Below are 15,225 nucleotides of genomic sequence, written 5' to 3' on the forward strand. Positions count from 1 at the left end.
TTCTAATCAGCAAAATATATAGCATACAGATTTTAAATAGTGCCAAGAGATTATCATGGGCAGACTTCCTCCAAGAAGGTTGCTTAGCAGGTGGCTGTGATGTTAAGTTGGTGTTAATGGTTTATATGATCTTCCAAGAAATATCCACTTACATAATAACAAACACAATCTTACTGATCACAGGATTGTTTCTTTCCTTTATTCAGGAAGCAGGTCTATGGTTGTAGGAAGGAATAACACGATTGTGACAAAATTCATCCTCCTGGGATTTTCAGACCATCCTCAAACGAAGATTTTCCTTTTTGTGTTATTTCTGGGGATTTACCTCCTGACCCTAGCCTGGAACCTGAGCCTCATTGCCCTCATCAGGATGGACTCCCACTTGCACACGCCCATGTACTTCTTCCTCAGTAACCTATCCTTCCTAGATATCTGCTATGTGTCCTCCACGACTCCGAAGATGCTCTCTGACATCATCACAGGGCAGAAAACCATTTCTTTTGTTGGCTGTGCCACGCAGTACTTTGTGTTCTGTGGAATGGGGCTGACTGAATGCTTTCTTTTGGCAGCCATGGCATATGACCGCTATGCTGCAATCTGCAACCCATTGCTCTACACAGTCCTCATATCCCATACACTTTGTTTAAAGATGGTGGCTGGAGCCTATGTGGGTGGATTCCTCAGTTCTTTGATTGAAACATACTCTGTCTTTCAGCATGATTTCTGTGGGCCCAACAGGATCGACCACTTCTTCTGTGACCTTCCTCCAGTTCTGGTTCTGTCCTGCTCTGATACCTTTGCCAGCCAGGTGGTGAACTTCATTGTGGGTGTTGTTGTTGGAATGGTTTCTGTCCTTGTGATCCTCATTTCTTATGGTTACATTGTTGTTGCTGCCCTGAAGATCAGCTCAGCTAAAGGTAGGACCAAAACCTTCAGCACCTGTGCCTCTCACCTGACTGCCGTGACTCTCTTCTATGGTTCTGGTCTCTTCATGTACATGCGACCTCGTTCTAGCTACTCCCTAAACCGGGACAAGGTGGTGTCCATATTCTATGCTCTGGTGATCCCTATGGTGAATCCTATCATCTATAGTCTTAGGAATAAGGAGATTAAAAATGCCATGAGGAAAGCTGTGCAAAAGGATCACATGCATTCTCATGGGCCTTTGTTTTTCTCACCCTGAGCTAATGTTTTCAAAGAAGCCATGAGCTGAATTAACTATGCAGATTTTCATGTGGTTTTGGACTAGTTGATTTACACAATGATTTGTGTTGACCAGATTTTTTCCCCTTTCCAATATTCCCCCAACTAGTTTACCTATTGGTTATTGGAAAACAGTTTGGCCATTATTGGTTCCTAGAATGAATAGCATTGCATAAACCAATATTATAAATGCTCAGTTTAGCAGAAAACTTCGCCATGACAAAGACAAAGACATTGTGTCTATAGCAGGAAAGTACTGAACAAAATGTTAGTCCTGCATTCAGGATGGTGATTCTTAAAGTAAGATAGGAATATATAGCATAGTAACCTGAGGAAAGAGATACTATTTCTAAAAACAGTTGCCTTTCTCTCTTACGAGGTTCTAACATGCTTCCTTTATGGCACATGAGCACCACAAGGCAGACACCCTCTCTTCTTTGAGAATCACAGCTATTGTGATCCCCTGTGACTGATGGTGGTATAGTACTGACCCTTTAGATGTGTTAAGGCAGGAAAGAGATCTCTAATCACGGCTTTAATGACTGAACATTTCTTAGGAACCTACAGAAGAGGAGCATACCTTCATTTGGCATGAAAAGTTCTATGTTTTCACCAATTTTGTGATAAGTTCTAGAAGAGAATTTAGCCAAGGAATTGAAGAGAGTGATTTTTCTCCTCCATGTTGTCTCAGAACTTGTTATGTGTCCTTGAACCAGCAGTAAACAACTGGCATACATTTATTCAGCTGTGGCTGCTCTTGGTTGGCCATAAATAAGTAAAGTACCTACCTGTGTGTACTTGGGCTCTGTGTACCTTAGTTCCTTCTGTGTGTAAAATAGGAATAGTAATAGTAAATATATCATAGGTTTATTGTGAAGAATTACATGACTCAGTATATACAAGCACTAGAATAGTACTGGTGGGCAGCAAATACTCAAGGGGTGATTATTATTATTATTATTATTCTATAATAATATTTATTTATCACCATTTGAGCCAAAGAAATAGACGACATTTCCTTAGTTTGGTAGAAAATGTGATATTTGTGATGGCTTTAATGCACTGGAAAGTGGGTCTGCAGATACCGGAGTGAAAGTGGTTAAGAGTATTTGTTAGGCATTCTTAAATCAGTAGACCTGCAATTATTTATCTCATGTTTGCCACTTTGTAGGTAGGTGGCCTTATGCAAGTTATTTACAAGCTCCATTTTTCTCATCTGTAAAATGAGGATAACAATGGTATCTACCTCATGCAATTGATTCAACAATTAAGTGAAGCATATGCATGAAAAGAGCTTAGCTTAGTGCCTGGTTTTATGGTAATACTTAATAAATGTTAGCTCATATTACTAGTCAATTTTGTATAAATCAAGAGAAATTCAGGTTAATGTGCTAAAAAGAAGCAAATTAGGTACTTTGGGGATAGGAACTCAAATTGAGACATAATAGTCTCAGTAAAAAGGCATGCCTGTGCCTCCCATCTCTGCCACTTACTTTGCATAGAGGAAGCAGTCATTAGAAAAATAGAAAGAATTTAAGTTCATAGAAGTGGCTATACATGGAAATGCTACTATTAAGCCAACTCTATCAGTTACCTGGACACCTCGCCTTTCCTTATAGCCATTTTTCCCTCCTCCTTTCCTTATCTGTACCCCACTTCACTGAGCTCTTACCTTTCAATTTACCTTTGGTAGCTAACCTTAAATTCTCCTAATGCCAAAAGTCATTGGAACAAAACAAACAAACAAACAAACAAACAAATAAAGGAAAATATGCCTCACGCTTTGGATTTACATGGAGCTGTCACTGGTCTAATTATCATACATAAATTTTTTTGATGAACACAGATTCTGAATGTAAGATCTTTAGAAAAATAACTCTTGTTTAGCTACACACGTTTGCTGCCAATTGAAATTTTCTCCTTGCATTGATAAGACATAATGTACTTTTGCAGTTTTCCCAACTACCAAACAGAAAGTAATGCTCATTAATAATTGTTAAATACAGTGCATAACATGGGGTTTGGTCATGAGACTTGAATGAAGCAAAAATAACCTGGGGTTTATAGTAAGCCATATGTTAAATGAAACTTCCTAAATCAATGCATTTATTATGGGGCAGATAAATAGACATACATTAAATAATATTTCTGGCAGTGAAAGAATCAGGCATTCCATAGCTCTTCGAAGCAAGACAAGGTAGAGCTGTCCTGGGGAGGCGGGCAGCTAGCTGGCCGGAGGTGAATTCACTTTAGTAAAATTACCAGAATTCAGGGGGTGCTGCTAATCTTCACAACCTCTGAAGACCTCTTCCAGATGGACTGAAGTTACCAAGCTCAGAATAGCTAACTGCATAAGCCAGATGCCATTTTTAGTTTTGGAAGAACCAAATTGCCAAGCTTGTACTTGTGCGAGCAGCACAATCCTGTCCTGCTGAGGAAACCACATGGAAAAACAAGTTATAAGCGAAAGTCTTTTTGGAGAGAAAGTGGGCAATGTGTGTCAGCACTTGGCGTGTCCAACAACAGGGTCCAGACAGGCTGAAGTGCTGGGCCAGGGCACTGACACTTTCTCTCCCCAAGAATTCATCTTCCTCTCTTCTAGGTGACCATTTTCCCTTCTAATCAACATGTCCATAGATTGATTAATAGACAGATCTTCCTTCCTTTGGTGTAAGAAAAATTGTGTCTCTAAATACCTCGGTTATTTATTTATTTAATGCTTATTTGTTCATTTATTTTTAAAAGAATTTTATTATTATTTTTAAATGTTTGTTTATTTTTGAGAGAGAGAGAGAGAGAGAGAGAGAGAGACACCCAAGTAGGTTCCATGCTGGCAGTCCAGAGCCTGATTTGGGTCTCCATCCCACAAACCATGAGATCATGACCTGAGCCAAAATCAAGAGTTGGACACTTAACTGATTGAGTCACCCAGGTGCCCCCATTTTATTTACTATGATCTGATTTTGTGGTTTAATTTTTAGAGTTTTCAGAAACCTGATTATTGTCCACATGTACCACCTATATTCCCCTAATTTTTTGGTAGGTATATATGATTACAGTCCCTCTCTGCCTCCCTCCCTCACATACTCAGGGATTAGTGACTGGTGCATTAAATGGGTTCTGGTGAGATTTTTAACTTTTTCCTAAAGATTAATAGTCTTATGTTTCTAGTCATAAACCTAGAGAAACCTAGAGCTTGCCTATTCTGTGATCACGCACACAAATAAGGAAACACTTGCAATTCACTTCCCTGCGTCCAGATAACTGACTTGGATCCTCCTGACCTACCGTTGATCAGGGAGAACCTACATGTCTTGCATATATGAAGATACACCATGTGTTTCAGCATTCCCCCCATCACCTTGATCTATGACTACCTTCCTTGAATTCTTGATAGGTCTCCTTGTCTGTAACATCTCCTAAATAACAGAAAGAGAAACCAACGGTTTGTATGTGACCTTTGCTGCTTCTATTCCATTCTCACTCTTCCCATGCTTTCCTTTCCCCTTCTAATGCTGGCTAAGACTTCCTATGCTCAATAGTGTTTATGGATCTGGCCAGGGATGAGATTCCCCACCTTCCTACAAGTAAAGAAATAGCCAGCAGGCTCTTGCAATCATGACTTGGAACTTCTATCAAATGGATATAGCGGCGTCTCCCTTCAGTGTTGCCAGACTAGATGGAAGACAGACAAACCACGCATTTTGGTGAAACCACACTCTATAAATGGGAAAACAGCCTTCATTTCGCTTTCAAAACTTTTCTAAAGTAACTCATAATGGACTTAAATGTTGACATAAGTAGAAAAACTGACATGTGTAAAGTATCACATTGATACTGATGGAATATTCTTGTTCTAGTAAAATCTCTTTCTTATGCCAAGGAAGGCTGGGTGGTTTTCATCTTAAGAAATGCTTAAGAAACAAAATTATTGATGCACATGGGCCAGAGGGAGGAAGTCCCTATATGAGACATTCACTGAAACTCACAGTTCATTTTCTAACAAATAACAAAGCTAAGGAAGTAGTCTTGCAGGGATCCTCTCACCCTTCAACTTGACCCTCAGTCTAGGATACAATTGGAAATAAGATCTGGGGCTGAGCAGCAGCAGGGAGTTGTCCATGAGACTTATCAAAAAGAGGTGGGTTCTGAGAAATCCTGCACCTCAGGGCACCTACCTGTCCAATTTTTCCTTTACTCATTCCATGTATCCTGTTACAGATACTCTTTACAATTTGCTGTATTATCTACACTGTCAGATCTAAATGCCACTTTTTTCTTGCAGTCCCTTTTTACCAGAGGCAAACCAGAAGGTTTAACACTTTTGCTCTCTGTGGTTTTCAGATCTCTGAAAGTTCTGGAATTGTTTTTCATACACTTGCCATCTCTGGCAGTTTTTCAACAGAAGACCATGCATGAGATTTTCCTGCGTTAGCCAGTTGAGCACCTTTGATGAAGATGCTAGCTTTCTTTATTCATTTGATTTACTTTTATTTTACAATTACAATTAAGTGTAACTCAGTATTACTTTTTTATCCTTTTGGCACTCAGCTCGTGTCCTTTTAAAAAAATTTTTTTAACGTTTATTCATTTTTTGATAGAGATAGAGTGTGAGTGGAGGAGGGGCAGAGAGAGAGGGAGACACAGAATCCGAAGTAGGCTCCAGGTTCTGAACTGACAGCACAGAGCCTGATGCGAAGCTAGAACTCATGAAGTGTGAGATCATGACCTGAGCTGAAGTCGACGCTTAACCCACTGAGCCACCCAGGTGCCCCAGCACGTGTCCTTTTTAAAATTTAGTTTTAAATTTTTAATTGAAATATACTTGACCTATAACATTAAGGTATACAATATATTGATTTGATGCATTTACATATTGTGATATGGTTGCCATTGTAGCAGAGTTAGCACCTCTATCATATCACATAATTACCATTTCTTATTTTTGGTTGGCATTTAAAAATGTTTATTTATATTTGAGACAGAAAGAGAGACACAGCGCAAGCGGAGGAGGGGCAGAGAGACAGGGAGACACAGAATCTGAAGCAGGCTCCAGGCTCTGAGCTGTCAGCACAGAGCCTGATGCGGGGCTCAAACTCACGAGAGTCTGAATCATGAGATTATGACCTGAGCCAAAGGTGCACGCTCAACCAACTGAGCCATCTAGATGCTTCTGATTGGGATAATTTAAGATCCAGTCTCTTATTAAGTTTGATGAATATAATGCATTATTGTTGCTTACAATCACTATACTTTGCATTAGCTCTCTAAGATTTATTTACTATTAGTTGCAAGTTTGTACCCTTAAAAAACATCTTATTCCCCCCAGCAACCATCTTTTTACTCTCTGTTTATTAGTTTGGCTTTTTTTAGATTCCACCTGTAAAGTGCCATCACATAGTATTTGTCTTTCTGTCTGACTAACGTCACTTAGTATAATGTCCTCAGGGGCCATCCATTTTGTCTCACATGGCAGTTTCCTTCTTACTCATGGCTAAATAATATTCTAGTGTGTGTGTGAGTGTGTGTGTATCACATATATCACATTTTATCTATTCATCCATCGATGGGTATTCAGGTTATTACCGTATCTTGGCTACTGTGAATAATGCCACAATAAACATGAGAGTGCAGGTATCTCTTTGATATCCTGTTTTCATTTCCTTTGGGTGTATACCCAGTAGTGGGATCACTGGATTGTATGGTATTTCTATTTTTAATTTTCTGAGGAACCTCCACACTGTTTTCCACAGTGGCTACACCAATTTATATTCCTACCAAAGGTATAGAAAGGTTCCCTTTTTTCCACATCCTCACCTACACTGGTTATCTCTTGCCTTCTTTTTCAAAAATTTTTTATTAAAATTTTTTTTTAACATTTATTCACTTTTGAGAGTGAGAGAGACAGAGCATGAGTCGGGGGGGATGGGGGGCGGGCAGAGAGAGTGGAAGACACAGAATCCGAAGCAGGCTCCAGGCTCTGAGCTGCCAGCACAGAGGCCGATGAAGGACTCAAATTCACGGACTGTGAGATCATGGCCTGAGCAGAAGTCAGATGCTTAACCGACTAAGCCACCACGCACCCCTCTCTTGCCTTCTTGATTATGGCCATTCTAATAGGTGGGAGATGGTATCTCATTGTGGTATTAATCTGCATTTCCCTGATGATTAGTGATGTTGAGCATCCTTTCATGTAGCTCTTAGCCATTTACATATTTTCAGTATGTGCCCTTAAAAATGAGTTTGACATTTCTCCACCCTCATAGGGTAAACTTTCACTTGTAGGAGTTGTTAGAGGGGTTCATTGTACAGGGAGGGATCTCAATTCAGTCAATCTTTCTGTGACCTTATCTACCTGTTTGGGTTTCAAAGAGGCAGGGGAAGATTGCCCTCCTTCCACACCCTGCGATCTTGGCATCTATCATTTATCTTAAAAGGACCCTCAGTATTCCGGTATGTGAACAATGCCTAGCACATTGTATGCACTTAATATTTGCCTAAAGAATTAACCTTAGTATTTTGTACAAATCTTAATATTTTGGTTCTTTCTTTCCCAGCCCCACTGCATTTCATTGCCTTTGGGAGTCTTATCACATTTTAATTTGGGAGAGGCATTCCTAGACTTCTCAGGGACTTCAAATTTGCCTTACCTCAAAAGGATGGGAGGGGATTTCTACTTAGCTCCTTAAAGTGGCGCCCTCCTATGGTCACAGCTCAGGCTTTGGCTTCTGGCCACTCTTACCCAGTTTTAACTGTGCATTTGCGTTCAGTGCAGACTTTATTCTTAAGGTTAAGCCACATTAATTATTTGCAGCCCACACCTCTGAACTCAAGCTATTGTAGAAGGTGTACCCGGGGAGTGGCCGGCCTCCTCACCTGCCACAGTCCCGGGCTCCAGCGCAGCCAATGATGTGGGGCGCCACGAGGCCAGTCGCGTGCCAGTGCTGATGAGCTCTCCCGCGAGCCGGGCGGGCATGATGGACCTCGACTTCTTGGCCTCCGCCATCACTCCGGAGCCCGCCAAGTCCATGCCGCTCCGCTGCACCACCATGACGTCGCTTCTCCCAGTTCACAAGTCCACCCTGTCCTTCCGAGTCAGCTTCTGCAGGCTCTCGAGGGTGACCCTGGCCCCAGAGGACCTGAACACTGCACGAGGCGTGCGGACGCTCCGGCTGTCGCGGGTCCCAGGGCACCCTCAGCGCTCACTGCGCTGCGTGATGAACCCCACGCAGTCCACAGGGCGTCGAACGGCGTGAAGCGCATGCGCGTCAGGTCTGACATGCGCACTGGCTTCCCGGACATGGGGCAGGAGCGAGGCGCGCGTGTAGGCGTCTCCGGGTCGGTGGCCTTAGCCTCTGGGATTTGCCACGGAATCCAGGCAGCGCTTTGTCCTTGTCTGCGAGGCCGGCACTGGGCTCTTGTCAGGCATCCTCTGGGCCATTCCCCGGGGCAGCCTTGGGCGTGAAGGGTTCCTTCTAGAGGAAGGCCGCACCTGATTCTGGTCTGTGGCTGCGCAGCTCCTCCTGGTCCTCACGTCGAGCCCCCAGCTGCTTCTCGAACGCCTTCCTCGGCCGGGGGGGATCTCCTCCTCTGGAGTGAAGGGTCACCCGGGATTGCCTCACGCTCGTACACGAAGCCGTCAGGGGTGACCATGGGCCATGTGGGCTGCGGAGAGTTGCGGCTGCAGCTGCAGACCTGGAAGGCATCCCGGCTCCTTTCGTACGTTCTGGTCCTATCTATCGCCTGAGGCCGCTGTGCCCTTCTCCTGGCGGGTGTAGACAGCTCAGCCAGTGTAGACCGCCCAGCCGTGCGGTGCGGTTCGTGCCTGGAAGTGTCATCCTCACAGACTGCGCCCTGTTCCTTTGCTGCTTCTTCAGTTGTGCCGGTATTTTGGTTAAGTCCAAGTTACTATTCAGCACTGTAAGTATTTAACAAAAAATAAGAGTTCTTGGTAGAGTGCTTTTGAGGGAAATATGGTTATCACGACTGTTTAATTTTTAGGCTCTCTTACGTTGTAACAACATATATTTACTTTTTTGTTTTAAAGGGAATTGGTCTTTTGTGGTGAAATTAGTAAAAATTGTGGTTCAGTAGGTCTTGTTTTACAGATCAGTTAAAATGTAGTGACATTGTTTATTTTAGATTCTACGTATGGGATTCTACATATGAATTTCTCATTTTTTCAGTCAACTCTGATACGTTGAAATTTAATTTTTTAAGAATTTATTTATTTTGAGAGCTAGCATCAGTGGGGGAGGGCAGGGAGAGAGGGAGAGAGAGAATCCCAAGCAGAGTTAACCAACTGAGCCACCTGAGTGCCCCTTGAAATTTAATTTTTAAAATTATGCCCTAATTATAGTTTTGGAATGAAAGAAAAATGTGATTTTTATCAGATCTTTACACACATATATATGTATATATATTTGTTACTCAGATATAAGTCCTTAGTATTAAAAAGTGTGGTTGTAACAGTAGGCTATAGACATTAATAAAATAATAGTATAAGCTAATTACATTTTTACAAGTAGAGGTGCTGAAGACAAATTAGGATGAAAAGGAATATGGTTAAAATATATAAAAATACAAAGACAAAATTTCATTTCAAAGATAATAAAGGGAAATTAAAACAATTTTTTTTTACCTAATGAAATATCAGTTAAAAAAAATTAAAATAATTTTTTATTTACATTAACTGAATGCTGGCGAAATACAGTAAACAATGGCATATAGTCACTTATTTCTACTGAAGATATAAAATGGCTTAAGCAATTTGAAAATACAGTTGTGATATGTGGCTAAACATAATGAGCTGAATCCATGCGTTTGCCTTTACTCCTTCCTAGAGCCTGCGTAAATGACAATAGGAGGGTTTTTTTTTCCCCCATAAAATCACTAAGATATGGATACCAGGAGAAATGACCACGGAAGTTGGAAGCTGGAAAGCAGATCTATGAGGAGTAACCAACTTAGATTCAAGAAATCAGGAAGCTATGGGTCCTGGGTAGGTGGGGTGGAAAAGCCAAGAAGCAGCAAGTTGATTCCCATTGCACAACCCTCAAAAGGATCAGGAATTGTAGGCACCAAGTACCTGCACAGTGGGTGGGACTTAAAACTGGAGATTTTATTGAAAATCTTTTAAGAGTGTCTAGACTCCTAGACCAACCCATCCTGTTCTCTAGCCCATAGGAAACTGCACCTTCCCCCATCATTCCTCCCTCCCTCTAGTAGAATATTGGAGATTACTTCTCTGGGATATTGAACCAAGAAGTGTGGGCTCACTTATATCTATGGGGGAATGATAAAAATAGAGGGATGAATATAATATGTACATAGCGAAAAGGGAGATTCTTTCTCCACTGCACACCTACTCCATTCACTTGTTCAACTCTCAGAATACTCCTAGCTAGGTTGATATCTCCTGGGCAGGAAACTGGAGAATTCCTGTGTAGAGAAAAACCTGCCCATGATTACAGCAGAGTTTATCAGAGCAATTGAGAAGTGCTCCCCAGAATGCCTTGCAGGAAGCCCAACAAAGGACAGTCTCTGGCCATAAACACCAGACCTCAACTCTTGCTTTTTTAGTGCCTTTCTCTGCAATGTGGAAGGACAGAAAAAAACACCTCAGATGGTAAAAAGGCAATGAATGGAGTGTAAGACTGTGTAAAAAATAAAACTCCAAAATGAGTCCACTCAGATTAAAGTAGTTTCATGTGTTTTAAAGATACTGCATCCTTATACTGCCATATAAGGAGTGAGAATGGGATGGAACCAAAAAATTTTCCATTACAAGTCTATTAAAACTACTTGACTTTAAAAACTGTATATACTTAGTATTTTTTTTTTACATTGAGAATTAAAATTACAAAAATTCGTGATTTATTTATTTACCAACTTATTGCTGTCTAGCATTCATAATCATTCATTCTCTTGGGAGTATCTTTAATGTACAAGAGGAATATATGTAATAACATACATTATATACACATATAATAGTATATTAATATATTTTTATTGGTATATTAATTATGTATAATTAATTATATTAATTATATATTTATATGTAGGTTTAAGCCAATCAGAAAATAATCAATAGCCATTGCAAATAGCTTGGGGTAGAAGTGAGAGATAAAACCTGATCAAAGCTATCTCTGATGCTTTGAAAGATGCAAAGAGATGCTTGTTGGGGCTTTTGGGAGAGAAAACATTTTTATCTTTTGTGGAAGCTGCTAGAAGACACACTGTCTTCTTTTGGATGATATGAAGCGAGACTGGGAGATCTAGAGCTTACACAACTTTTCTATAAAACGGAAATTATCCATAGGATGGAACAATTACAACATTAGACATATTAAACAGAAGAGAAGAAACTGGCCATTTGTAATATTGTTAGAGCCACTGGGTCATCTAATTTTCTCTGACTACTTCAGTTTTATGAGTTAACAGATTCACTTTATTGTTATGCCCAGTTTCAGTTCTTTTTTTCTGTTGCTAAAAATGAAAGATTCCTGGGGTGCCTGGGTGCTTCAGTCGGTTAAATGTCCAACTCTTGATTTCAGCTGAGGTCATGATCTGGGGACTTGTGAGTTTGAGCTCTACATCAGGCTTCATGCTGTTGAGTGGAGCCTGTTTGGGATTCTCTCTCTCCCTCTGCCTCTGCCCCTTCCTTGCTCTCTCTCTCTCTGTCTCTCAAAAGAAATACACTTGAAAAAAATGAAAGATCTTGATTCTGAAATAATTTTATAATGTATATCAAAATCACAAAAATGTGACTTCTTTTCAGTATGAATGGCCTTCATTTATAGGTAATTACTCTTCTTGCACAAGAAATTACTATAAAACCTTGAGACTTCAAACATAAGTAGATATTTATTAGAAAGTTTCCTTGGATCAGGAATTCAGGGGTGATTTGGCTGTGTGTTCTGGCTCAGGGTCTCTCATACGGTTGTACTCCAGTAATTAGTGGGTCAGGGCTGTGGTCGTCTGAAGGTAGATTGAGGCTGGAGGACCCACTTCCCAAATAGGCTGGCAGGTTTGTGCTGGCTGATGGCAGGAGGCTAATATATTCTTGGTTACATGAATTAGCCCTATTAAATATAGGAGTGGTCCTCACAAATCCATGAATAACAGAAGGCTAGGGTCACTGGGGACCATCTTGGAGGCTTCCTATTACAGTCAGATGTTAGAAATGCTTCAGAGTCAATATATTAAAAAATATTCATTGAAAGTTTAGAAGCAGCTTATCCCTGGGACCTTCATGTGAAGTGAATTGTGAAAGAGATGGGAGAAAGAAATGGAAGAAAGAAGGTGCACACTTAAAATCAAGGTGGGGATTTTTCTTTCTTCTTGAGGTAGTCCTGCATTCATATAATATTCCCTCTTAGAATAGCTTTTCCTGCACCCCAAAGATTTTAGACCATTGTGTTTTCATTTTCATTTGTCCCCTGTCTCTTTTGATTTCCTCTTTGATTTCTGGCTGGACCATTCATTATATTGTACACTGGAAACTAATATAACACAGTATGTTAATTATACTTAAAATATAGAATCGAGGGGGACGCCTGGGTGGCTCAGTCGGTTAAGTGTCCGACTCCAGCTCAGGTCATGATCTTGCGGTTCACGAGTTCAAGCCCCGTTTCAGGCTCTGTACTAACAGCTCAGAGCCTGGAGCCTGATTCAGATTCTGTCTCCCTCTCTCTCTGCCCTTCCCCTGCCTGTGTTCTGTCTCTGTCTCTCTCTCACTCAAAAATAAAAAATAAAAAAAAATAGAATCAAGGTTGGGGAGATTTGCACAGGCTATAAAGAAGTCAAAGTCATCAATTTCTGGGTAAAGGCAAGCCTGAAGCATGCTCCATGGTAGCTTCGCAGAGACAGTGCAAGACCTCAGAAATAATGGCTATTGTGGTGTGCCTAAGTCCAAGACATCTGAGCCCCTCAGGGATTCCAGGACAATAAGTTGACCAAGGGGCAGAAAAGCCACCAGACTGGAGTACCATGGAGACTCAGAGTCCAACCAAGAGAATTTAAAGAGAATTTTTTAAAGACATTTTTTCCACACAATTTATGGACTCATTTCATACATATATTACATTAGTATTTATACAGTACTTTACATTTTGCATAGTTACATCACATAGGTTTGACTTGTTTTTCTGTTAACCATATGAAAATGGCAGGTGAGAAATTATATTGCCGATATTACAGATAGAACGCTTGGGCACATAGAGGTCTGCCACATTCGTCCCAGTGTAGCAACAATTTATTAGAATCTCACAAAGTGTGATTTGTGGAACATTTTTGTTCTTACCAGAAACATGGCCTCCATTGCTTGGCCATGATGCCCACATTCTATACTTTTTGGTGTTCTGTCTTTAAAAGGGTTAAGATATTACAGTTCTTATCAGGGGGAATATATAACTACTAAACTATCAGTGAGAGTTAAATAATTAACTCATTGCCCACCCACCCGTTTCTCCCTGCAGGTAAGAATAGCTGAAGTAGATCAAATTAAGGATGGGATCTTGTCTCGAACATCTCTGCATCCCTAGTAACTGGCAGGGTAGATGAATTTCATTTCTAAAAACCCAGAAACAGGGTTAGCTGGATGGTTCAGTTGGTTAAGCGTCCAACTTCGGCTCAGGTCATGGTCTCACAGTTTGTGAGTGTCGGGTTCTGTGCTGACAGCTTAGAGCCTGGAGCCTGCTTTGGATTCTGTGTCTCCCTTTCACTCTCTGCCCCTCCCCCACTCACATTCTGTCTCTCTCTCTCTCTCTCTCTCTCTCTCTGTGTGTCTCAAATAAACATTGAAAAAAAAGTTTTTTTTTAAACCTAGAAACAAACAAGAAAAATGTTTATGGGAATGATCTTAAGTAGATATTTTTAGTGAAGGATTAGTAATGCAGCAGAACACGTTGGAAAGAACTCCAAATCAGAACACACAAATCACACCTACTGTTAATAGAAGTTATGTTTGTACTACACCCCCTGGTAAGTGCTTTGTATGCATTATCTAACTTGATTCTCTCAATGTAGACGTACTCTATGAAGTAGCTACTACTATCAGCCCCATTTTATGATAATCCTGGGGCTTGGAGAGGTTAATTTGTTCAAGATCACACAGTCATCAAGTCATCAAATTGGTTGATACCCATGTCCCAGGTTGTAACCATGATAAGTCGTGACTCTGTCATGAATTAGTTTTGTTGTTTTCCTTATTTTCTCAGTTTCCTCTTTATGCGTAGGGAATAATGGCATGTCTGCCTCACAGGACTGCTGTGAGAGTCTGGTCATTTGAGAAAATGTATGTTTGTAAATATCTAAAATGAAAGTGCTTTGTACAGAGGGAAATGTTCATGTATCTAATTTATTTTAATTAAGATATTTTACCAGTTAGCTTGGTCATCTTGAGCAAATCTTTTAGCTCCTTGGCCTCAGGTTCCTCACCTGGTAATTGAGGTATTGTAGTAGATGGTCCCTAGGTTCTTTCCAACTCAAATGACTCCAAGTTCGTTAAAAGAAAAGCTACAATCATGAGAACATGATTGGACTATGGGGATGCGGGGAATGGATCCAGAAGGGACATGGCAAAGAGAAACATGAAATTAGCAGGGACAAAAACTCCATGACAATCATGACTCCAGAGAGCAGGTTATCTGGGGGTTTTCTCCGTCTAATTGCCTTCTCCTGTTACCTTTGCTCTTAATAACACATTTTATAGGATCTCCAGTTGTGGGCATCTCTCTTGCTCTGAGTGGACAGCCAATTTCATAGCCTAAGGCTCCCATCTTGGAGAGTGATAGGGCCCAGCTGGAAAATTCCTTTGGAAAAGAAATAAGCAGTTTTAACCTTTGGCAAGAGCTCTGTCTTCTTGGGAAATCTGGGTCAAGGTGAGAGGGCAAGATTTAGTGAGAACGGTGGATTTTTTTCTGTCTTAATAGCCATGTGATTCTTCCAGTAGGACCTGCGTGGAGCAAGGTTTATGGTCCTCAGTCTCTCCCATTCTTCACCTCTTCCCTCTCCCTCCCT

At 40.8% G+C, this 15,225-nt stretch overlaps 1 protein-coding gene and 2 pseudogenes across 2 annotated transcripts in view; 2 read left to right on the forward strand and 1 right to left on the reverse strand.

Annotated features, from left to right (window-relative positions):
• The first annotated feature begins 217 nt into the window (after positions 1-217).
• LOC144612881 (olfactory receptor 5A2) lies at positions 218-1,183 on the forward strand. The gene has a single exon (XM_078432641.1). It carries the CDS (start codon positions 218-220, stop codon positions 1,181-1,183), a length of 966 nt encoding a protein of 321 aa, XP_078288767.1.
• Positions 1,184-7,875: 6,692 nt separating this feature from the next.
• LOC144612880 (nitric oxide synthase-interacting protein pseudogene) lies at positions 7,876-8,856 on the reverse strand (annotated as a pseudogene).
• Positions 8,777-15,225, forward strand: part of LOC132661803 (olfactory receptor 5AN6-like) — a 132,851-nt pseudogene continuing 126,402 nt past the window's right edge. The window contains exon 1 of the transcript XR_013550405.2: positions 8,777-9,123. The product of XR_013550405.2 is annotated as an olfactory receptor 5AN6-like (transcript). The remainder of the gene's footprint in view (positions 9,124-15,225) is intronic.

This window comes from Panthera onca, chromosome D1 (genome assembly GCF_046562875.1).
Source record: "Panthera onca isolate mPanOnc1 chromosome D1, mPanOnc1 haplotype 2, whole genome shotgun sequence".
Lineage (NCBI taxonomy): Eukaryota > Metazoa > Chordata > Mammalia > Carnivora > Felidae > Panthera > Panthera onca.